General features: G+C 32.4%; 2 protein-coding genes across 3 annotated transcripts; both read left to right on the forward strand.

Annotated features, from left to right (window-relative positions):
* Positions 1–17,614: 17,614 nt before the first annotated feature.
* On the forward strand, positions 17,615–26,170 carry LOC113861698 (ankyrin repeat and SAM domain-containing protein 6-like). 2 transcript variants are annotated; one of them, XR_003504303.1, is made up of 7 exons: positions 17,615–18,032; positions 19,102–19,163; positions 19,271–19,533; positions 21,948–22,022; positions 22,494–22,556; positions 22,689–22,785; positions 22,910–23,135. XR_003504303.1 is itself a non-coding variant. In XM_027494686.1 (6 exons), exons 1-6 carry the CDS (start codon positions 17,926–17,928, stop codon positions 22,731–22,733), a joined length of 615 nt encoding a protein of 204 aa, XP_027350487.1. In that variant the 5' UTR covers positions 17,615–17,925; the 3' UTR covers positions 22,734–26,170. The 2 variants fall into 2 exon arrangements, 1 of the variants encoding a protein (XP_027350487.1); XM_027494686.1 differs by having other exon boundaries at positions 22,689–26,170.
* Positions 24,660–26,327, forward strand: LOC113862365 (shikimate O-hydroxycinnamoyltransferase-like). Its single transcript, XM_027495455.1, has 2 exons — positions 24,660–25,094; positions 25,440–26,327. Exons 1-2 carry the CDS (start codon positions 24,660–24,662, stop codon positions 26,325–26,327), a joined length of 1,323 nt encoding a protein of 440 aa, XP_027351256.1.
* The last annotated feature ends 696 nt before the right edge of the window (positions 26,328–27,023 follow it).

The following is a 27,023-nucleotide window of genomic DNA, read 5'->3' on the forward strand; positions in this document are numbered from 1 at the left end:
TCCATTCACTTCCAAATTTTGTAGTAGATTTACATTGAAGTAAAATTTTACATTCAACTACAACTTTATTTGGACCTTGTAACTTCCATTTCTCTGTTCCACCATTATAGAATTTGGCAACCATGTCCTTTAGTATATTATATAACTTTTTTTTAAAAAAAAGTAAGCATATATTAAAGAAAAACACACAAATGTAAGGTGAAATAATTAGAACATACCAATTGACTTTTAATAGATTTCTAATGAGTTAATATAATTGAGAAACTATCATATTCAAAAGTTTGAAGATCTATTTGGTCATAACATAGTTGGTTACAAAAATAATTAAAAATAATAATATAAAAATTATAATTACCTGCATATTTAAAGATAAATTGGTATTGAACATCTAATAAATGGTAAGATGTTTGAAATTTCATTGAACCATATATTATTAAGAATTTCTTACCAAATTTATTAGTCCTTACAATATGAATATTACCAATAGAGTTTGTTAAATTTCATTCATTGTTATATTCCATTCCAATCTTTGATAATATTCTAGGATCAACTTCACATCAATCCTATATATTAATCAATTTGGATATCAATATACAAAATTTATACTACCGAAAAGCAAAGAATTAGTTGTTACCTTGTCAGGTTCATTAAGAACACAAAACCTTGTGATTTCATTCGATAGTTCAAATGCATTTGAAGGATTATTTGCCAAATCAGAAGGTAAGAAAACATTGAAATAAATCCATGATAAAATCTTTTCATATTAAACAAAAAATAAGATGAAAAAAAAATCACAAATGTAAATCAAGAATCATGAATGTTATAAACTTGAATATTTACAAATATGAAGAAAGGGAAACAAACATTAAGAAACAAGAAAATAAAATGTGCATAATACTTGACTTTCCTTAGTTAACCTTTCTTCAACTCAAAATTATAATGGTATGTAGAAAGAGTAATGGTGCTACGCAATAGATAAAACTGATATCAAATAATGTGAAGAAGGAAAAATTAAACATGAAGACATGAGAAAATAAAATATAGAGAGAATATTAATAAATAAGAAAATAAAATGCGTCTGATACCTGACTTCTCTTGGTTATCCTTCCCTGTATTCGAATGCAAGTTTGTAATGGTAAGTAAAAAGAGTAATGGAGTTGCAGAACATACAAAACTGAACAAGAATTTTAAAAGGACTAATTAATGGAAGGATTTATTTATCTTTTTAAGTGTCTATAAGGTTTCTTCCCTTTTAATGTAATTTCTTAGAATGAAATCCAATACAACATGCCAACATATGCCAATGTAGAAAATGCAAAATAATAAATGAACTTGTTAGGTGATAATTATTATTTTTTTATAATTTAAAATTTAAAATATGAAGTACAATAAACTTTCTGAAAATAAAAAAGGGTAAAGAATAGTGTAGAAAAAACTTTTCATGAAGCGTTGACACCTCATTAAACTTTTCACAAAATAGACTATTAATTGAATATATTATAGATATATTAAAAATTATTCCTGTTAATCCTTTTTTGACATGTTGTTGCGCATTTAAAAGGTCTTGGTTTATGTATCTTTTTTTTTTCTCTTTTTTAAAATTAGACTAAACTTTTTTTATTTAAAAACTATGTTTAATTGACTTTTTTACTTATTTGATTTTAGCTCTTTGAATTTTAATAGTAGGATTTTAATCTTCCTATTTTCGCAAAATTTGTGTATATGTTACGGTATTATCTAATTTTAACATTTGATGATACAATCTTTTATTTCCTTCTCACCCCTTTATCTAAAGCTCTGCCTCTCTTTAATCTCATCACTTGCACTTTTTCCAACTACTATTATTGTTATCAAGTGCTTGTTTGTCTAGGATTCCTTGTGGCTCATCATCGTGTTGGCAAATGTGGCTTTTTTGCCCACATAGAGTTAATGGAGAAAGAAATTCTCCTTATGGGGTTGTTTCATAAGTAATTCTCTGCCTGGGGTGATTTGTAAGTATCGTAAAATATGCTAGCGACACATTGTTAAGTGTTGGCAACCAAAATACCGACACTAATTGTAAATAATGCCACGTGGCACAGGTGTCAGCTGGTTGTGGTCCGACACATGTGTGTCAGTTATAGTTTTGGCGACACTTGTGTGTCGGTTGAAAGAATGTCGACACTCACTTTGTGTCGGTTGCTTTGACGCTGACATATCTCGTTCACTCCTTCACCCACTGGACAAAACAAAAAGACAGGCTTTTATCCAATAGTCTTTATCCAATTAAGATGCATATATATAGGCAGACGAATGTGTATCGGTTGCAAAACATTCTGAAGAAGCTCTGCTAGAAGAAATTTTAGGTTAGAATGTTATTAATTTATTGTTTTAAATTTTTTAATTATTGCAAATAAGTTTGAATTAATAATTTTAATATTATTATGAATAAATGAAATTAAAAATATTTGTAGGAATTAATTAAATTATTTAATATTAATATAATATTATTGAAAATATAAATGTAATTTTATTTATTTTAATTTTGTTTGTAATATTTTTTTATTACTATTTTTTTAGGTAAACTTTTGTAATAATTTTGGCTGTATTCTTTAATTTGATACACAGGATGACTGAAATTGTGGTTATTTTATACTGGAATAGAAGAGTGTACGAAGGAAATGAGGCTATCATATTTGAAGAGAATAAGAAAATGATTAAAATAGAACGTGGAATTACTTTTGAGATGTTGAAAAAAGAATACATACAAAATTGAGATTATGCAATAGTAATGTAATTTCTAGATTGATTTCACGAATTTTAGTTGATTTAAGGAGTGGAAACTACACAAGTTTAGATGTATGTGATGATGAAGACATTGATTGTATGATAAGTGCTTGTCAAGAACGACATCAAAGAAATGTAGTTGAGTTATATGTGGATATTGCAGTTGGTGAAACTTCTCATGTAAGTGAAAGTTTGTTATGTTTAAATTTATCACTCCCAACTGTTAATGTTAGTGACAATGAAGTGGAGTATACAATTGGAGGAGGTAATGTATAATATTTATTTAAATTATATGATGTTTAAAATTTTATAATTTATTAATAAATATTTGCTGCTGCATCTACAAATGAAGAAGATGAGTACGATGATGACTATGAAGATGAAGGAGAAATTCTTTTAGATAGTTCTTCTGATACTGATTTGGAAGATGGCTTGGATTCAATGATGAATATTTCAAACAATGAAAGAAATAATGATATGCAAGGACAATTTACAGGTATAATTTTATATAATACAATAATTGTAAAATATTTGTAACTAACATTAGTTCAGTTTAATACATATTTTATAACACCTTTTTGGAATATAAGTTCACACTACACTGCTATTAATTGGGAACATCTTGATCAAGAATTGGGTTTTATAACTATTAAATTTTATATTATCTATGAATATATTCTTATTTTTCACAATTAACCGTATAACTTATTTAAATGTAGCATATACACCTTGCAAGCAAAGATTTGAAGCTGGTCTTAATACATTTTGTTCGCATTCTGCTGAAGTTCAAACATGGATTGACAACATATCAAAGGAAAAGTGGAGTTTAGCTTATGATCATGAAGGGCGGCGTTATGGTCACATGACGACTGATTTGTCAGAGTCAGTGAATAAAGTTTTAAAAGGGGCAAGAAATCTCCTAATTACTGCCCTTGTCAAAGCAACCTATAGTAGATTAGTCGAATATTTTGTGAAGCGGGGTGAAAGCGCAATCAATGACATGAACAATGGTAACAGGTATTGTCGTAAATTAATTGAAGCTATAGAAAAAAAATCAAGAAGAAGCATCTTTACATCAGGTTCGTCGTTACGACATATAAAGCACAAGGTTCGAGGTTGAAGAGACTTTTAATCCAATGACACAAAGGAAGTCATAAGTGGAGTGTGATACCCATGTTCACATGTCATATAAATGTGAATGTGGCAAATTTCAGGCATACCGATACCCATGTTCACATGTCATAGCGGCTTGTGTGACTATAAGTATAGACTTTTGGCAGTATGTTGATCATGTATATACTTTGTAGTATGTTTTGAACGCATACTCATCTCAATGATGGCCGCTTAGAAATGAAACAAACATTTTACAAAATGATGAGTGGAAGTTGTTGCCAGATCTAGATAGAGCACGAGGTAAAGGAAGACTAAAGGCTTCTAGAATTATAAATGAAATGGATTGGGTTGAGTCACAACTGCGACAACGATGAAGGTTATGTCGACAACTAGGTCATAATCAACATCATTGTCCTCAACAAAGCAATGCTAATATTTATCACGAGTAGGATTTTATGATTGTAAACAGTATGCTAGATTTTATTAAAGTATGTTGTATTATTAAGGTAGTTTGGTGTGGAATGTGCCAAATTATAAATGAGTCATGCACGTAAACCAAATAAACCATTCACTAACATCGTCTAAAGTTTTAAAATACAGTATTCTCAATCAGAATCCAAGGACTGCTCGTGAGGTCCCTCCTCATGAGGTGTGAGAATGCACTGTTGACGACGATCTCGAGCTCCATAGTGAGGGTTACGTCTCATGTAACGTCCAAAAATTTAAATGTCTGTTTTATGCTATTAATTGATTTTCTCGATTAATTTACATGAATAAGGTTAATAAGACATTAATTGAGTATTTATTAGAATTCAAATTTATGTTAATTAGGTAGACTAGAATTAAAAATTTATAGTAGAATTTTTCCTTTGGAGAGAGACCGGTGTAGTTTCAGTAATTTAAATTACCAGAATAAAATAATATTATTTGCCCTAGATCCAACGGTGGGGAAACCATCCACCACACCTTGATCCAATGGCTCATAGTCCACCTTATGGCTCATTTGAGACCACAAAATTTATGAACCAATAAAAATTTGCCAAGTAAAATTATTTTGCTTTCCCTCATCTCTTTATAAAATTGATCACTTCTCTCCCTCATTCTCTTCTCCATCTTTCTCCTTTTCTTACCTCCATAAGTTTTTCTATCAAGCTCACCTACACTTGCAATTTAGAAACATCTTTGGAATCAAATTGGTGCTGAAAGGAGGTAGGGTTCTATCTATGTTGATACGCTTATATGGATGTGTGTGTCTATCTATTTCACGTTTTAAATCTTTTAATATATGAGATATGTGGTGTTTTTATGATGTATAGTTGGATTAATGGTGGTTTGGGTTAGTTTGAAGGTAGATCAAGCAGAAAAACAAAGAAGAGAAAGAAAACAGCAAGTCTGAAAACATAATTTTCTAGGGTTTCCGTACAAATACACTATGTCGACCAATTATTTACAGTTTAAATATTATTAAAATATTTTTAACTTAAACTATAACTATACATCCAGAGATTTCTATACATATAAATTATTAAGCAATTGGATTATTATAGAATTAGTTATGAATTTTTGAAGTTTGAGTTAAGTTTCAGATTTTGATTTTGGGCAGGTAAGCTTGCGTAAGAAATAACTTGTTCCACATAACTTGGATTGAGGTGAAACAATTTTTTTTAAAAATATAAGATATAACAGTTTATACCTTAAAAAGTTCAGAGTCCAATTCGGTTTGACCAGTTCTCAAAATTTTTTCGAAGTTACCCCTAGTACTATTGAGTCAGAAACAGAGCAACCTATAATAACTAACGTTAGAACCTTATAGCTTGAATTCTATTTAACCAAATGAAATGAAACATTTTTTATATTAAAATTTGATTTCTTAACTTTAAAATGACATAAATTTCACAATCATATACTTAGAATTCGAATTTTGGTGGATTTTAACATTTTTGAGTGTTGTTCTGGATAATCACAGGACAAGTCATAGTAGAAAGCAAAAATCTTGAGCTGTATTTGTCAAAACTGAATAGGACCAATTAGGTTAGAAAATAGACAAATAGGGCTTCAACATATAAAAAATTCAGGTCTATTGAAGTCATATAGCAATAAACGTAGTAAAAATAAAATAAGGCAAAATTTATCGCTTTAAGGAAAGAATTATGAATTTAAAGGTTTTGTTTATTTATTTATTTATTTGCTATGATATGTGAATGATTGTTTGTTAGCTGACACTATTCATTGAAAAGCAAATATGATCTGTTATGCTACACATATTTGTAAGAATTATGGATAAATTGTAAAATTTCAAAGAGATATGTGTGATACAATATGAACGTTATGAAAGTTATGAAAGTTTAAGATGATTGAAAGTTATAAGAAAGTCCTATATCACTTGGGCCAGCCCCGAATAAATAGTTACGGGGAATAAGTTGGTGGGAGCATTGGAAAAAGTAAACCTGGTAAATCCTGTATAGGAATGAGCTCGATCCTAATAAGTAGACTATTACCCAAGAGTCTTATGGCCAAGAACTCCTAGGGGACTAAGGATAGGACATATATGAGAATTAAGTACATTATTATGTGATTGAAAGTATTTCAATTGATATTAATTCATTTCAATGTTGCTTTTAATTATAACTTTAAGTATTGTTATGTCACATGTATGATTCATATTGAGTCTTTTAATTATTTATTTAATTTCTTGTATATGTATATCATAGTCATTATGATCTTGTGTATTACAACTGTTAGACATAAAATTTACTTTGCTTCGGGCCATGTTTTCAATAATCATAATTGAAAATTTTCCTTATTAGTTTAATAACCTTTTATTTAAATAAAAATTGAAGCAACTGAGAATGAAAGCGATGTCACATAGAAATACACAACCCTACTGAGAATTTTTAAAATTCTAATCCTACTTAGTTTCTGTTTCATTCTTAGATCTGCATGATGAACGCAACAACAATGATCTACATTGAGTTCTCGGATGTGCAGTGGGCCACGATAGTAGTTGTAGGACACTAACCTTGGTTCTAAATTGTCCTGTGAGAACTTGTTAGGATTGCACTTTGATGACATTGAGCCACTGATCTTTTTGTATGGTGCGGTCCTTATATGTATTCCTGATTATATGCAAATAACATGGTGTCCTATATATATAAATATGTATAGTTATCTTTCTGTAAAATATATGAGTTAAATTAATTACTATGTTTATCTAGATTATTCCATATTCAATTTTCTTTTATTTTTGTTATTATAACGTCTCACTCTTTTATATATCCGATAATTACTACTAAATCAACACGAAATGAATGAGCGGAATAAACAAAATTTTTATTACTGTAATGCAACTATTGTATTTAGTAATTATGACTTAAGCATAAACTAAATTCAGTAGGGTGTTACATCTCACATAAGCTCCTGCTGCATCTGAGGCTAATAAATCTTCAACGATTTGTGCCCTGTCACCTCCTGTAGGGGCAATAACTAGTCTTCCATCAATACAAAGACCCATCTGAATAGCAATATCTTGAAGAGTAATAGTACACTCTCCAGGAGGCATGTGAAACGTGTGGGTCTCTGGCCTCCATCTTTCTACCAACACTGTAATCAATTGGCGGTCAATAAGAATATTAGCCAACTGTGCTACTCCAGCAAATCCTGTTACTATCAAATGAGGAATAATCTCTACTAGCACTCCCTCCATGCCAGCATGTACGAAATGACTTCTTCCCACTCTCAATATTGGGTGTTCACGACCATCCCAAATATGCTTTAAAACGTGAATAGACTGATAGCGTAGTAATGAACCATCCTCGGGGCCGAGATTTAATACTCTACTACGAGACGAAGATGATGCTATCTGAAATCTATATAAACAAGTAAACTATAAACTTTAAATGTACAATATAAGCAATTAAATTTAATAAAAATAATTTCATTTTATTATTAAACAATTTGTACCTTAAAATAGACTCTATCAAACTAAATTTACCTACAATTAGTACATTTACAACATATGTTCCAATAATAACTTACAACAAAATTTATATTTTCAAAAATCATTATAGAAAATTTAACTTATAAATTTTTACTAATGTATTTAAATCTTTTTTCACTTGAATAAAATTACAAATTTATTATTATTCATTAAAATCATATAAATAACTACAAACTTTTTAAAATATTCAAATGTCTAAATTATTAATTATCTAATATTTTTATTTTCAGTCATTTATATTTTAAAATAACATTTTCAATTTTATTTAACTTATAATTTTATATATTCAACTTTTTTTCACTTAATTCTTTATTCTTTTACTCTAAATTTTGTTCAAATTAAACCAATTTATAATTCAGTAATGAATAACTATATTTTTATATTTCATAATTTTAAATTATTTACTATTTCTTAATTATGTGACATAATATTTGTTGAAATATTATTACAAATTTAACAACTGCAGATTTTTATTACTATAAATTTATTAATTAACATATTTCGTTCTTGTTATTTCAATTTTATGTTGTTATAATTATTTTTATATTTTATTAACCTTATAATAATAATCACACATAATTCTTCCTCATATATTTATCTAATTTAATTCTTTTATATTTCTCAATTAATTTATATTTATATATCTTTTTAATTTAATTATTTTGTTATTTTAACATAATAATATTTGTATAACAATAATAATATCATCATTATTTTTACTTTTAAATACAGTTTTCTACATAAATAACAATAAAATTATAAATTTTAATTTAAATATTTTTCTATTTACCTATTTATCTATTTTCGTATTTTTCTATTTTTCTATTTTCCTATTTTTTACATACATAAAATTATAACTAAATAAATTATAATGTAAATTTTTACTAACCTTTGAGCTGAGAATCTGGACCACACTGAAAGTCCCTTTCGTAGGATTGCAATCTTCCTGAAATGAGAACAAAAACAGATGCAAGAAATTATATTTTTTTCAAACAAATTTTCATATTTCTATCTAATATACAAAACGATATTTTATTCTTACCTTCCAAATTTTTAAAAATGGCAAAATCGCTCGCCTCTTCTTCCTCTGTGTTTTTGTTTAGCCAAAATTTTTAAAATTTTTCACTTTCACAATAAAGAAGATGAACAGCAAAAGCAGGAGAGTTTGAAGGGCGAGCGGCGTGCCTCTTGCAAGATTGCCACGTGGACCAATAGGCATGTGTCAGTCCTAAACATGTCGACACTGGTGTCATCAGAAACAGTTTCGACACTAAAGTCAGATCTGAGCCCTCTGACACTGGAGAACTTCCACATGTGTAGTTTGCAGCCGTAGATCAGTGTTATATAAATTCGTCTGTTAAATTTTTTTAAAGTGTTGGTTCCAAGTTTGACAACACTATTAATTTAAAAAAAAAAAAATCTTGTGTCGGCCATGTATCTTCCGACACTGCTTCCACCTGTCATTCCCCACCCTAGACACATAATTTGTTTTGAAAGAGCCCCATATGGAGAATTTGTTTCTCCATTAACCCTATGCAGGCAAAAAAGCCCGTAAATGTCATTCTATCCCTGCTTGCATCATGTATTATGTCACTTTTATCCAAGCCCCCTATATCAAACACCGTCTTCTTGTTCACCATCTTTGGGTCCAGCAAATAGGGCACACAAATGTTGTTCAACGAGTTCAACTGATCACTAAAATAAATCAAATTGACCAGTTCATCGCCCATGCCTTCTCCATTGTAAAGTGAAATGGCAAAAAAGCGTTTTTCGTTCCCGAGCATAGCATAAGCCAAAAATCTTGGTTTAGTGTGTCAACTTTGATGGTCATGATCCATATAGTGATGTTAGGCACATAGTCCCTACAAGGTTTGGTATTCCCTACCGTGCATTGAAATAAAGATTTTTTGCCATTATACAATGACTATTATGAAATTACCATTTCTCAATATATCTTGACTTACGTTGTTCTCACAACACAATACATGGTTCGCATACAATTAAGGGTTTAGAGAGCACTAACCTGAATCCATTGTTTCTAGATGTTACCTCTCTCTTTGATGTTGTTGATCCCTTGGTATTTTCTCCAACTCTTCCTTCTTCTTTCAGCTCCTCTCGGATGGTTGAGAGAAAATTCCTTTATTGCGTTTACCGTGAGCTCACTCAGTGACCATGAAAGTGAGAATAGAGAATGTCGTAACCTATTTGGTAACCTCTCTTTAATTTATATGAAGGGAGAGGAGATGGTTTCCTTATAATTGTATTTACAATTATACCCTCAATGATTCTATATTTTATATTTAACCACCATCACATAAAATCATTAATTAGAGTCATGCTATAAGTTACATAGGCCACTATAATAAGATTATTAAAATAATATAACAATCTCCCACTTGGCCTATGTGACGACTTGAAGATCCAATGAACTGTAAGTGCGCATATCATTGATAATATCGAGTCATCATCTTTTAATGATTTAAGTTGATCGGATCATGACGGTCACAAGTCATTTGACGAAATGATTCCTTCCAAGTATCACAGAACCAACCCAAATCATAATAGCTTTAATCAGTCATACTACAGACTGTAACTTTGATGTGTTTTTAACACTCAACCTGTTATTAAACTCAAACCATACATGTACATTAACTCAATTCAGATAACAAGTAAACAAGTAGAAACAATAATTTTATTGAATTCCGAAAATGTCTACAATAATATGAGCAAAACAATCTATACACATATATGTGAATCACACAATCATGCTAACAAGGACTTGTTTATAATGCCCGTTCTACCAACATGGCCAGAAAATGTTTTAGGGGACAATCCCTTAGTTAGCGGATCCGCTATCATTAAATTAGTATCAATATGCTCAATAGACACTTTTTATTTTCGTACTTCTTCTTTCACTGATAAGTATTTTAAGTCCATATGCTTTGCTCCCTTTAAATATTTATCATTCTTAGAGAAGAAGACGGCTGTAGAATTATCACAGTATATTTTCAGCGGCTTTTCTATATTATCAACAATACCAAGCCCTAAGACAAAGTTCTACAGCCACAAAGCATGAATAGTGGTCTCAAAGCATGCCACAAATTCTGCTTCCATGGTAGACGTAGCAATAATGGACTCCTGTCTGCTCTTTCATGAAATCGCACCTCCAGCTAACAAGAAGATGTAGCCAAAGGTCGATTTCCTTGAGTCTACACATCCAGCATAGTCTGAATCTGAATAGCCAACCACTTCTAGTTGACTAGATCTCCTATAAGTAAGCATGTAGTCCTTGGTGCCTTATAAATACCTAAGGACTTTCTTTACAGCCTTCCAGTGGTCCATTCCGGGATTACTTTGATATCGGCCTAACATTCCAACAGCAAAACTGATATCAGGCCGAGTGCATGTCTGAGCATACATTAAACTCTCGACCACTGATGCATAGGGAATAGATTCCATTGTTTTCTACTCCAACCAATTCTTGTGACATTGCATTTCACTAAACTTGTCTCCCTTTTGAATTGGAACTACCTCTAATGAGCATTTTTTTTCATTTTGAATCTCTCTTATACTTTGTTGATGTAGCCTTTCTGAGACAATCCCAGTAATCCTTGTGATCTATTATGGAATATTTTTATTCCAATCACATAGGAAGCCTCACCCATATCTTTCATCTTAAAGTTCTTAGAAAGAAATTCCTTTACATTATGCAACAGCCCAACATCATTAGTAGCAAGAAGAATGTCATCAACATACATAACTAAAATGATGAACTTACTCCCACTGACCTTCATATAGATACACTGGTCAACAGTGTTATCTACAAAACCATATGACGTGATGGTATCATTGAACTTAAGATACCATTGTTTGGAAGCCTGTTTCAACCCATATATTGATTTCTTTAACTTACACACCATACTTTCTTTACCTGCGGTCAAGAAGCCATCTAGCTGATCCATATAAACTTCCTCTTCCAAGTCACCATTAAGAAAGGTAGTCTTTACATCCATTTGGTGGAGCTCTAAGTCATAATAACCCACCAAAGCCATAACAATTCTTAAAGAGTCCTTCTTTGAAATTGGAGAAAGGTCTCTTTATAGTCTATGCCATCCTTTTGAGTGTATCCTTTAGGAATAAGTCTACCCTTGTATCTCTCAACGTTGCCTTTTGAGTCACGTTTGGTCTTAAAGACCTACTTGCAATCGACTCGTTTTGAACCTTCAGGAAACTCGACTAGGTCCCATACCTTGTTGTCACTCATTGATTTTAACTCTTCTTTCATGGCATTCAACCATTTTACAGAATTGTAACATTGCATGGCTTGCTTAAATGAGAGTGGATCCTCATCAATACTCAAGTCACATTCATGCTCAAGTGAGTGAACCACATAGTCATTCGAAATAGCCGGTCTTTTCTGCCTCACAGACCTCCTTAATGCTATCTCTTGTGGTTCACCTTCCTCTTGCTCACTTGTGACTTGCGCATTTTCAGTTGGTTCATCCTCTATATGTTGTTCTTGTGGGTTTGGAACATTAACTTGTTGTCTCCTTATGTTGTGTGATCGTGATACAACAAGGAGAACAATAATTGGAGAAAAGACACCAACTACAGAAGTTTCTGCACGTGTCTCTTTAATTTCCACCTTTTGTGTTTCACCACTCCCACTAAACTGACCATTTTCAATGAACCTTGCATTTCCAGACTCAACTATTTTCATACTATGGTTAGAATAGTAGAATCTGTACCCCTTTAATTTTCAGGATAGCCGATGAAATAACCACTTATGGTTCTAGCATCAAGCTTCTTTTCATGTGGATTATACACTCTTACTTCTGCTGGACAACCCCAGACATGAAGATGTCTTAAACTGGGTTTCTTTCCTGTCCACAGTTCATAAGGAGTCTGTAGAACTGCCTTACTAGGAACTCTATTAAGCAGATACGCAACGGTCTTTAATGCGTACATCCACAAAGACATAGGTACAAAACTATAACTCAACATACTTCTAACCATTTCCATGATAGTACGATTTCGCCTTTCAGCCACACCATTTTGTTGTGGTGTACCAGGCATAGTATACTGTGAACATATGCCTCGACTTTCCAGAAGTGTCACAAATGGACCTGGACATTGTCCACTTTCATCAAATTTTTCATAATATTCACCACCTCTATCTGACCTCACAACCTTTATCTTTCTATCCAGTTGCCTTTCCACCTCATCAATAAACACCTGTAAGACATCCACTAATTGAGATTTTTTATGCAACACATATAAATAACAATAACGTGAGTAGTCATCAATGAAGGTAATGAAATATCTTTCACCACCCCAAGATGGGATGTCAAACGGACCACAAATATCAATGTGTATCAACTCTAAGAGTTGACTACTTCTTGTGGCTGGATTTTTTTATGTGTGTTTAGTTTGTTTCCCTTTAATATAATCCACACATACATCTCAGTCAACAAAATCTAATTGAGGTAAAATTTCACTTTTCATTAACCTCATCATCCTTTCTTTGGATATGTGACCTAACCTTTGATGCCACAAGAAAGCAGAGCATTCATTACGAACATTCAAATTACTACTAATAGCATTCTCAACATGAAACAGAGATTCAGCAAATTTAACATTAAGATTGAAACGATATAAACCATCAATTAATGTACCAGATCTAAAATAGTATGAGTGTTTATACAAAGAAAATGTATTGTTTCCAATCTTAAAATTTAAACCAAATTTGTCTAACTTTGCAACAGAAACTAAATTTTTAGCACATTCAGGAACATAAAGACACTTTTCTAGATCTATGCAGCAACTAGTATGCAAGATCAATCTGTAAGTCCCTATTCCTTCTATCCGTGCCTTCATTCTGTTTCCCATGTACAAGAACTTTTCAGTTTTGCTTATGGGCTGGATCGAAAGAAATTTCTGCATTACATGTGACACATGAGTAGTTGCACCAGAATCTAACCACCAGATATTTTTAGGTACCTTAATAAGATTTGATTCAAAGCATACTGAAACATAATATATACATTTCCTTTCGAACCAAACCTTTCTCTTTGGACAATCTTTCTTGAAGTGACCAGTCTTCTTGCAGAAGAAGCACCTTTAGCCCTTCTGGATTCGGCCTTCACAAACTTTTAATAAGGCCTTATCCTTCTTGTCTTTGTTGTCCTTCTTACCTGGCTTAGCCTTGCTACTACTAGTCCCTTTATGAAATGTAAGATGGACGAAGTGTTCTTTCACCTTCTTCAGCCTCCCTTCCTGATGAACCAGCATGACCTTAATTTCCTGTATGTTCCATTTATCCTTAATGATGTTGTAATTCACTTGGAACTGACCAAACTCAGGAGGGAGTGAGTTTAAAATGAACTGTACTAGAAAGAATTCATTTACCTCCATGCCAATTGATTTCAACTTTGTCGCTTGATTGATCATGTCAGTCACATGGTCATGAATGGGCCGTGACCAATCAAACTTCTTAGTAGTTAGCTCAGTCAATAGGGTGCCTGTAATGGACTTGTCAGTAATGTCCGATTGTGCATACTCTTTTACCTTTGCCATAAATTCCTTAGCATTTTCAGTCTTTGACATTGATGGTTTCACATTTTCAGCTATAGTCATCTTCAACAAGCTCAAACTCAGCCTATTCGACCTTTCCCAAGCCTCACGAAGAGTTCTTTCCTCTTCAGTACTGGTATTTGTGATGGCTGCAGGCTCTTGTTCTATAATGATTGCTAGGTCTAAGTCCATAACACCTAGCTGGAATCGAACTTGTTCAGCCCAATCATCATAATTAAGCCCATTGAACTTGACTACGCCATTGCTCATGCCATACGCATTCATAGACACTGAAATATTTTTAACACATGCTTAAACATTTATGCTTTGAATAAACTTAATGGATTCAGAAAGTCAACTGTCATCAATTATGCATCTAAGTTTACCTTTGGGTAACGCCTAAATACACAATTTATCTATAATGATGCTAATAAACAACTTTAATTGACAACCAGTCACTCAAACCAATATGCAAGTCATCTTTGGATATACAAATATATTATAAAGTGCTTACATGTCTCCTTAATGTCATTAATCATATGCAATGATCCACCTTTGGGCGATCTCCTAGCGTTATAATTAATGAGCTAAATTGTTCACTCTTTGTTTCCATATAACATCAAACAATTTTGAACAATTTATAACACACAATTAAATGCTTAAAGAACTTTTAAAACTAGGTCACTTTGGTGACTAACAAGCTACCCTTAAAATTAAGTACTAAATTGTGAAGTTCTCATTATGATAATGTAATTTAGAATTAATTAACTTGAGAATTAATCACTTTGGTGAGTAAAATTCACTTTGATGTAATTCTAAAATTATCTATATCTTTTATGAATTATATTTCTTATTCTGCCGTAAAATTCCTATGCACGGCCGTGCTTTTACTTAATGCATGGACGTGCTTCGATGAAGCAAGGCCATGCTTATTTTTGATGCATGCCTCTGCTTCCTGAAGCATGGCCGTGCTTCTTGATGCATGGCCGTGCTTATAATTGATACATGGTCGTGCTTACAATATGCAAGGCCATGATTCGTTGAAGCATGGTCGTGCTTGTTCCTGATGCGTGACCCTGCTTCCTAATGCATGACCCTGCTCACTGATATATGGCCCTGCTCATTAATACATGGCCCTACTCACTGATACATGGCCCTGCTCATATTACAGATTCAAAATCCAATGTTTCTAGCTTTCAAAACTTTAGGGTTTTCAATTATTGAATCCAAAACAATTATTCAACATCAAAATAATGCTAAGTCATCATATAAAATACCTAGGGTTCATGTAATTTGGGAAAAACTTTAATGGAGAACCAATCTCTTATGGAGAATCAAAAAAATTCACAACCTAGCTCTGATACCAATTGTTAGAATTTTCTTTAATCCATTATGTAATTTCTATTATGCAATGACTATTATGAAATTATCATTTCCCAATAGATCTTGAATTACGTTGTTCTCACAACACAATACATAGTTCTCATACAATTAAGGGTTTAGAGAGCACTAACCTGAATCCATTGTTTCTAGATGTTACCTCTCTCTTTGATGTCGTTGATCCCTTGGTATTTTCCCCAACTCTTCCTTCTTCTTTTAGCTCCTCTCGGATGGTTGAGAGAAAATTCCTTTCTTGCGTTTACAATGAGCTCACTCAAAGACCGTGAAAGTGAGAATAGAGAATGTCGTAACCTATTTGGTAACCGCTCTTTAATTTATATGAAGGGAGAGGGAAGAGTTTTCTTATAATTGTACTTATAATTATCCCCTCAATGACTTTATATTTTATATTTAACCACCATCACATTAAATCATTAATTAGAGTTATGTTATAAGTTACATAGGCCACTGTAATAAGATTATTAAAATAATCTAACACCTTTCTCCATTGTCGCAAAGGATCTGACCATGATGGTGTTGAAGTAGAAAGGCACAGTGGAATAGTCGTAGAAAGGCATGAATCTTATATATAGAGAAAGCATCAATGCCCAAAAAGTAGCTTTCACCTGTTGGTCTGGGTAACTTGTCCTTTGGAGGCTTTGTCGATAGTGGTAGAGCCTTGACTACAAAGTTTTCACATGTGGATCTAAGTGCTTCTCCTTTGAAGAAGAAGATTGAAAGTCAACTATTAAAATTATATGACAATTTAATAAAAAGACAAAATTTAATTTGAAAAAGTAAGGATTCTAAAATTATGTAATTGAAATTTGGAAGATTAAAAATACAGTTAAACGTATTTTACTTGAATGAAACTAACTTTTAAAAGATGTTGTAAAGAAGATTTTTTTTATTTTATTTTTTTAATCATTTTATATAGCTAGTTTTCAAACAATTTTAGAAAGGCATTTACATCTCTTTTCCTTGAAGTTTTTGGCATTATCTTATTTACCTACATTCTTCAACATGTTATATATTTTCATTTATATTTAAATATTTAGTCACCATTAAAATTTAGAAAATAATAAATTTCATATATATACTTTTTTAATATAAAAAATAATATTTTAAAATATAAAACATAAATATAATATTATTTAAATTTATTATTTGAAATTATAATTTTTTTTGAGAAATTATGAAATTATTAAAATTTTAACTATTATTATTATTATTGTTGTTATTCTAATATACAGTAGGAATTAAACTTTATATTTTATGTTCCAAATTTCAACTCCGACAATGTTAACATATTGAAACATATAATAGTTTATTTTTTCGTAAAAAAATAAGAAGTGAGAAAAAAATTTAAAATTTAGAATATTTTTTTGAATAAATAAAAAAATTATCATCATCCATAGTGTTATTTTTAGTTTAATTATACTTTTAATTTTTATATTTTAACATACATGTAATTTTAGTTTTATTAATTTCAGTTATTTATATTTAATTTCTCTAATTTTTAAAATTTTAAATTATGTTTTCTATTTTAAATTTTTATTTAATAATTAATAAAAATATATCAAAATATGATATTTTTATTAATTTATATAAACGAGGAAAGAAAAATATAAAAATTTTTAAATAAAAATTTATAGTACTTAATTTAAACATAGAAAAATTTAGAGAAATTAAATATAATTAATTAAAAAAATTAAAATCTCAAATATGTTAAAAAAAGGTACCGGAAGTAAAATTAAGTTTATTCTTTTATTTTCTTTCCTCTGTACAAAACAAACCATCAGCGAACACTCTTCTGACTTGGACTACACGGAGACCTGATAATTCCTCTCTTTCTCCTTTCGTTTTTGTTTTCTTTTCGTCGGAATTTGAAATCTCCCAGAAAACGTTTCCACTGATTTTCTTTCCGTCAAACACGAAACTCAATTGGAACAAAGAGGGTTAGGGTTTTGATTCTCTGCGACCATTTTTCCAATTTGGGTTCCTGCACCCCCAATCTCCTCTTCTCAGCAATCAAATAAGTGTTTATATTTAGGTTTTGATTTTGGTTTCGGTTTCATTTCGAACTAAAACAAAGGATGTATTCTGATCGGGTGGAGAGTGGAAGTAGGAAGTCAGTGAAGGAACGCCTTAATGGGATTCTTTTCACTGATTGTACTCGCCAACGCAAAATCACTGGAAAGAGGTTCTTTTGTTGTTGTTGGTGGTGTTATTATTATTGTTGTTGTTGATGGTTGTGGTGTTGTCGTCGCTGCATGTCGGCATTTTTGCTTGATTTGAAACATTTTCAACTGCATAAAAAAAACAAGCTGAATTTTTGGTTGTGGCTATGCTTAATATTGGTGAATTTGGTGTTGTTCACATTTTTTGATTATTCAGACAGGGTGGACTAGGTTTTATTGCTAGTGATCTCTTGATGTTCCTAAGGTCATTGTGTGGGGTTCAGTTTATATTTTTGAATATTTCTGTTAGTGTTAGGAAGGAATTGGGGCGATAAGGCTTCATGTATTAGGATAATCATGATGTTCGATGTTGCCAAGACCTCTGGTCCTTGCCTTATGACGATGAAGAGGCTGGTATTGAGGACAGATTTCAATGATTCAATCAGAGTATTATTCAGCTGACATTGTCTGAGTGGCTTTGAGACTTTCACTATTTAACCAGTGCAAGGATATTTTATTGGAATTTTCTTTTGAGCTTTTTACAATTGTGTCATTTGTATACTTTGTATGTGGGGTTTCGGTGATGGTCTGTGTAGATGTTTTGTACCTGTCCTACAACTCTATATTAATTAATATTTACTATAGTGGATGGAGGGGGGCGGGGGTTCTAATTGTTAGATTTTTCTCAGTGCACACGGTGATGAGCATGGTTGTCAAATTTGCAATCCTACTTGTTGAATTGTACCTTATTATGAGTTGGGACGGTTGGAGCAATTCTGATCCCTGAACAAACTTTTTTCTACATGGGTTGTCCTGGGATTGTGTCTCAGCATGTAGAATCTGTGGGTTCCTGTGATCATACTGAGCCCAGCTTAGCCCCACAATATGCATTTGGCAACCTTGATCATAAGAACAAATTTGTTGGTTTAATGCTCATTCATTTGTTGAGTTATTTCTGTTTCAGTTGTATTTTTTATGTTCTACTTGTGTACTTAGAACTTTGGATCTCCTATGTTGCAAGTTCAACTTGGAAATATAAATGTTTATTGAAAAAAAGGCTTGATGATGTATTCCAAGTCATGCTTTTTGTAGGCAGAGGCAAGATGACAAGTGGGAACATGATCTCTATGAAGACAATGAACCCCGGCTCTCTAGTATGGATTGATTATGTTATTCTCATATGCAAGTATAAGTTGCTGCTCTTGTTGGATGCCGATAGTTCATTTTATGGGTTTTGATTGTGTGTTAATGACTTGTGAAGATCGCAAGGTCACTGCTCAAGATCTTCGTTTGAAGCTTCAGAAGAAAGGTCTTCACCCTGGAGCTCAAACTGGAAAGAGTTCTGTTCCTAGTGTGCGGGATCTTCGTGAAAAGCTTTCAGGGACAATAGCTCCACAACCTAAAATCTATGACCCACCTAAACCAAAAGTGCCTGTTAAACCAAGCAGTAAAAGTATCGTTGAGGCCCATGCAGGACATATCAAAAGATCAGCTAACCCAGCACCTAAAAAGTTGTCCCAAAAGGTATTACAGTTGACATATATAATTTGTTTACTGATTGATCTGGATATTCTTTCTAAAAGTGGTCTAGTAGGGACACCAGATGTAGTGTGTCATGTTCTGTCATCACATTTCCTCTACATTCAGCATTGCATTGGCAATTAAACTAGGGATGTCTATTTTGTTCCCAAAAAATCTGCTGATGACTGCATTAGTAATTTAAAATACATTAACATTACTATTGTGATATGTTAGATATATAGGTCTTATATATATGAATGAACTGAACTGGTGTCTTTGGGGTGTTTTGAGGTGGCAGACACAGGACTACATTTTCGGTCACTAGGTGGTTCATGTTGTAGTTTTCACTAGAATGATAGTGTTAGCATAGTTATCAATAGCGGCCGCTATCGCGGCATAGCGGTGCAATTCCGCTATGGCAACCTTGTAGCGTCGTGGTTCAGTGTCGCGGCTGTTGTGCCGCGAATAGCGGCCGAAAATAGCGATAATCGCGGCTATAGCGGGAAATAGCGACAATCGCGGCTTTTAAGGGGGGGCAATATTGGGATTTCAGCCCCCTTTATTTTCTGAATCTTCTCCCTCCCTCTTGCAGACCCTAGCCCCTCAACTCACCTTTCAACTCTCTCCTCAGCTCTCCTCTCACCTCTCCTCTAATTTCTTCTCTTTTCTCTCTTTTTTTTCTATTTCTTTCTCTGTTTTGATTCCCCTACTTTGTTCTGTTTCAAATTTCAAAGCTTCAAGTAGAAACAATGGCTGTTCTTGCACCCTTTACTTTTTGTTATTTATTTCCTTCTCTAATTTGTGTTTTCCTTTTTTGTTTTGTTCCAAATTTGTATATTAATTTTATATTTTTCAGCATGTATGTGTGTGCATTAAAACTTCAGAATAGCGGTCATCCCGCTACCGCTATCCCCGCTATAGCGTTTTTGAGGCTAGCTGCTCCGCGCCGCTATCTGGGATTGACTACTATGAGTGTTAGCGTGTTTCACTGTTCTTGCTTTGTCTAATGTAACAGTAGCAAAAATGGATATGGGATTCTCTGCCCAAGTCTTATTTGTGCTGAATTCATCTTTCTTAAAGTCAAAACAGAAAAGCTGCATCACCCTTGGGGTGTAGGGGTCCACGTCAAATTCTTAATAGCTGGATTTGGGTAGAAGCGTTAGAAATTTAAATCTTAAGGGTAGGATGATGATGCTAGACAAAGGTCGTTAAATATAATTAAATATTGGGTTGCTGATTAGGCTATTGTAGATGAGAACTACTGTTTATTAAATGCTAGTGTATGGTAGGTTGAAGTTGAAAAGTACTCATCTACAATGGCCCAAACAATAATCCATCATTTAATTGTGAATCATGATTGACCCTTTGTCCTGAATTAGATGAGTACCTAATAAGTAGACTACAAATAAATAGAATGGGAATTTAGGTTTTGGAATTTTCAGACTTGCTAGCCTAGAAGGTTGAGTTGTTAGTTGGAATTGTCAGACTTGCTAGCCCCCAATAATGATTTCTTAACTCTTTAGTAGCATGTGAAGCCTTCGTTTCAATTCTGAAATTTAGGCCTTGCAAGAATGAGGCTGCAATCCATGAGAATTGGCTGCCTTCTCACAATCACCTGCTTTGTTGCTTGATTCTGGTTTTGTTTCTTGTTTTTTCCTCAACTGTTGCAAAATAAAAGCTTAAGCTCAAATAGATCACTGCACCCCTTCTTTAAGAACATCATGGAATTCTCCATTTCTTCTGCTCAGAATTTGGATCTGGCAGGCTGGGTCAATTTGTTATGAACCCAAAATAGAATTGGGGAATAATAAAAGAAGGATTTTATTGATAGATCTCTCCTCCAGATAGAATGGATTCCCCTCTCTTCAGTCCAACTATTTAACTATCTCACTAACTCCATCAAATTGACTAACTGATATTCTAACTATCCTAACTACTGAACTACTTCCCTATGGTCCTGACAGTCACAGTTTTACATAATGAATTGTCAATCTGCTGGGCAATGTGATAATGTTGGAAGGCTGTAATAATGCTTATTACTAAATATTTCCTATTGTGACACTGACAGTAGTAATTGATACCTACAGTGAAAGTGGATGATGCGCTAATTTTGTATGTGATCCAAACAAACTGGTTGATTAACAATATAAAAACAATGGAGGTAACCTAGATCATAATAATCCTACAAGTCTCTCTTAATGTATATAATCTTTTAAATTGTTCCGAGTTTTGTATCTTATTTTGATTACAGTATCATATCTTAAATACATGAAATTGTTCTACTTTTTGTTCATAATAATATCAGTTCTGTGAAATGTTCTTTTGTTGTTCGTGCCTCCAGATTTCTTTGCTATGCAATGCTTTTCTTTACCAGAGGGAAAATTAATGGAATATAACTCCTGATTCTTGCTCTACAGGCTGATGCATCAGTGGATGAATTCTTGCAGTCCTTGGGTCTTGAAAAGTATCTCATAAGTTTTCAGGCTGAAGAGGTATGTCATACATCTATGTTGTTGCACCTCCTTCCCCTCCTTGCATGTTTCTTTCAGAAAGTTAGGAGAAAGAAATGATTGTTTATTCTAATTGAAGAAAGCCAAACATGTACTTCCACAAAAATTCAGTACTATGCTTCCTCTAATCTTATTTTTAACTAAATCACACATGTTAAAAAGTCATTGAAGTCAGTTAATGTATTGGCTTTTTAAAAAATTAATTACAATATTTTAAGTTTATCCTTATATAAAATCAAACTCTTTTAGCTTACTAATTATGAGAGGTGAGATTCAATATTTATGAAGGGCAAATATGAGAAAAAATATATATTTATTTTATAACTTTGCAAAGGGTCTTACATTAAAAAGACTATAAAAAGTTTTGAAAGGATCTTAGAAAAAAGACTGAAAGGAGTATAAATTTAGTCTCACCTTAGATAGTTCAAATTTATGACTAAGGCTATTCTTCAGGTTGATATGACTGCACTCAATCATATGACTGATGAGGATCTCAAGGCGATGGGTATACCAATGGTACGCATCATCGAGCAGCGCCGATTCCTCACTCTTACCAATTCGCCTTCTATAATTATTGATAGCTTCCGCGTTCGTTAATTCGATTTTAAATTTTCTTTTTTATTTTTATTTTTATTTTTTTTATTTCAGGGACCGAGAAAGAAGATTCTTTTAGCCTTGGAGTCGACAGGCTAACATTTTGGTCTTGTATTTCTATTAATATTACACTTATAACACATTCGTAGGGGTATGTTTAGACATTGGACTTAATCTACCTTGCCTGGAATATTTTTCAATCCTTTTGGTGCTTCTATTCCATTTTCAATCTCGTCTCCTGAAAGTGGGCTAAACAAGCTATTCATATTTAAAAGGTAAAATAGCAGCTTGAGAGCAAGAATTGGAGTTGATTGTTGAGCTGGAAGGACCTGTTTGTGGCAGGTGGTGGATCACGGATGCATCTTAAAAGTGTGGCAGCTTAGCTCTTTTGAATATCTTCATTTTTCCTTTTGAATTCTTTCATTTTCTTTGAAACTTCTATTACTCATTTCTTTATTTTTCTCTGTCTTCGCTCTCTCTATTTTACTCTTTAATTGCCTTCTTTACTTTTCTCTTTTTATATTGCATTCTGTGTTTCCAATTTTTTTAGGTCATTGGGGATTAGAGAAGGGAATATGGGAATTTGCTAGATAAAGAATTTTACTCCTGTCTATTATGTATGTCTTGCTAGCTTTTATTATTGGTTATTACTGGAAGTACGTTTTCGATTATCTAGAGAATTAATTTCATCTTTTATAGAACTGTATAAATTAAAAATTATTAAACTAGAGAATTTTTATTGGGAAATAAGAAACTATCATCTCTTTTTTTTTAAAAAAAATATTAATTTCCATCAATACTTTGAGAAAAATAACGAAGCAACATAACTGGTTGAAGCACTTGATGAAGCTTCATTCTAATTTCATTAAACCGCTCTTGCATTTAAGTTTGACGAAGAATTGAGACAAGTTTTAAGGCTTAACTGAACTAATTGCACTTATATTAGTTATGTCTGTGTTTTATTCTTCTAATTTTAATTAAATGTATTTGTCTCATTAATTTTTTTATTGATCATTTAAGTCTCCCAAAAAATATTGTACTTAAGGATTATAAAAAACATAACAAAGATATAATATGTCATTAAATTATATAAATATATAAAAAACTGATTTTTTATTGATTTAAGCAATAATTTATCACATTTTTTTAATATTTTTGTTAATTATTGAATGAAATTTAAGATGAGATACTTAGTTTGAACAATTAAAAAAAATTTAAGAAACTCAATGCAGGTAAATTAAAATAAAAGATTAAAATTGGACATGTTAAACTATAGAACTAAAAATACAATTGAGCAAAATTTTAAACGAAGGAATATTCACAAATTTTAAATTCATGCAACATGTAAGAATAAATGCCACTACCATGATGTTGCTCGGACCAAAATAGATAAACAAAAACGTTTGTGGTATAATGAGACTCCATAAAACGACTTATGCAATACAAGTAATACAAAAACTGTACAAATATAACTTTTTGGCGACGTAATTCAAACGTAACTGATTGCGTTCATTAACAATAGTGAAATTCAAAACCGAATGTTATATCATACAATGCTTTTTGGTTTAAGATTAATTCCCAGGTTCATACAGTGGTCAAGTGCAAGTACATTTTTTTCATACCGTTCAGGTTGCCAACTTATCCTTGGTTTGTTACAAAATTTAGTCAAAATGACATTCATAAACCTTTTAATCTAACCACCACAAAAGGAATGAGCATAATAAATAACAAAACAATATAACACCTGAACTTTTAGCAGATTCCTCGATCGTTCATAATGTTGGAAGTTACACAGTAAATTTATGAAGCAATATTGAGAGTAACTCCTTATACGTGAACAGCATTGAGGAATTATGTGTAACATCAGAGTAATATTAAGAAACTGGCTTAATGCATAAATTTACTGCTCATGACACGGTCAACAGCTCATATATTTTCTCACATATTATTAACCATAGAGCAAACTTATATACTGGGACATAACCATCTATGCTGTTTGTGCATTAGAACGAAATATTGTATGCAATGGGCAGGATTGAACTGGTTGAGAAAGTTGTAGTTGCACCTGAGCAGCCAACACCTTGCAAGAGAATGTTCTTGTCAAATATTGACCTGTCCCTTGTTGTATACCAAGACTCTGCATCCTTTTTTGATCCTCCAAGCAGCCAAATGAGCTTTAATGAGATTTGTAGCAAATTATACAGTGCACTCAGTAAAATGCTTGTGCATTATGACTTTATGGCTGGTCGGCTAGTGCCCAGTTTGGAGGAGAATCATCGGTTTGAAATAGACTGTAATGGTGCTGGTATTGTGGTTGTAGCTGCAAGAACTGAAAGAAAACTGAGTGAATTTGGTGTGATCTCTGCACCTAATCCAGAGTTAAGGGAATTGGTTGTTTTCTTGGATGCAGAGGGTGAACATGTAACTGACCTGAAAGAAAAACCCCTTGTATCCTTGCAGGTTAATGTTTGCTAGTTTTCAAACTCTATTGCTTCCATGATTGCAGCAGCGTGTCTCAAATATATAAATTTTGATTTTAAATCATTTTTTGCATGTGCATGTGACAAACATTTCAAATTAACTTGACCCACTTTTATGAGCTTCTTATATATTCACGCAATCTATTTATTATTTCACTATCTTAATTGTTAAATGCAGATGTTGGAGTCATAGGCCTAATATCCTTCGGTTAAAACCCACACAACCTAGACATAAACTTTTATTTGCGCCCCTAGTAATTTTAATCACAAGGGATACAAAAAATAAGTGATTAAAGTTAACTGCATTATTTATTGTTTATGACAGTTAACACAGTTTGGTTGTGGAAGTTTGGCACTTGCTTCTCACTACAACCACTGCACACTGGATGGTATTGCAGTCAGAGATTTTGAGGTGAATTTGGCTGCATTAACACGAGGTAATGACCTCATAATAGTACCTAATGCAGATAGAAAACTGCTAAGAGCTCGCAACCCTCCAAAGATAAATCATCCACATTTTGAGTATTCAAAATCTACTGGCATACAGAACTTGTTTACTGTCCGAGGCACAAGTGGAATCAATGTCAGACAGTCCGTGACAGAAAATCAAATTCATTTGCTTTATTTATCACCTCAAAGAATTTCCAGCTTCAAAATGAAAGCTCTGAAGGACAACAACTTAAAGAATATCTCCACTTTTCAAGTTGTTGCTGCAAAAATATGGAAGGCAAGAAGTATTGCAACAAAGATGGCAGAGGATAAAGTATCAACAATGTTGTTTCCAGTAGATGTTAGGAAAAGGGTTGTTCCTGAGCTTCCAGATCAGTTTGCAGGCAATGCATTGGTTCCTGGTTTTGCAAGAGCAACTGTGAGGGAACTCCAGGAACTAGAAGATGCTTGTCACATAAGGAAAGTACAAGAAGGGATTGAAAGATTGGATGATGAGTATATTAAGTCAGGTATAGATTGGTTGGAGGTGAATAGAGGGGCACCTTGTAGGGATTATAGTTTTTCTTTGGTGTCATGGTGGAGACTTGGACTTGAGGAGCAACTTTTTGCATGGGGTAGACTAAAATGTGCCACTCCGCTTGCAGTTAAGCCTGGTTTGGTCATGCTCTTGCCAGGGCCACAAGATCAAGGTGGTCTTAGTATATGCCTAGATTTACCTGAGGATCAAATGCAGGAGTTTTCTAGGATAATGCTGGAAATTTAGATATTATTTTTCATTTTTATGAAGTAGTACTGTTTTTCAATTCCAAAGTAATAATTATCCATGATGCATTTTATGCAATGGCATTTATATCAAGATTAATTTCTACTATTATCAGTACTTCATTCTCTTTCCTCAACTTCCCCGTCAACTCCTAAACAATAAACATGCCACCAAATTGTGCTTATTGGATTGTTAACTCTGAATGATTAATGCTTCCATTAAAATGTTAAATAATTATATTTAATTTTGACAACTCATGCAATGTACACATAGTGCACTAACCCAAGCAGTGTATAAAGAGTTGTTCGTCAGTTGTTTAAATTGTAAAGCCTGTATTGTGTTTTCTTTTCGTTGATAGACATACTAATCATATTGTTTTGTTGTTTGAAAAGCGACACCTATTTAGTTAATTAATAATGTAAAACTCAATTACATTTATAATAGAAGTAAAAAATTTATTTCAGAAGCTGTTGCTTTGGTAGATTTATAAACAAAAATTATTGGATAAATTGTTCGTCAACTAATTTTGATCTACCTCTCTTTTCGTTTAAAACAATTTCAGATTTATCAAGAATGACATAATGTAAAATATGTCAACAGAAATATGATTGCTCCTCTTATATCAATTTTGGGAAAACATCAACAACAATCAACACTCAGCAATAAATACATTGAAAATATATGTGCCAATTCAAT

Source organism: Abrus precatorius, unplaced genomic scaffold (assembly GCF_003935025.1).
Source record: "Abrus precatorius isolate BTA unplaced genomic scaffold, Abrus_2018 Scaffold3, whole genome shotgun sequence".
Classification (NCBI taxonomy): Eukaryota; Viridiplantae; Streptophyta; class Magnoliopsida; order Fabales; family Fabaceae; genus Abrus; species Abrus precatorius.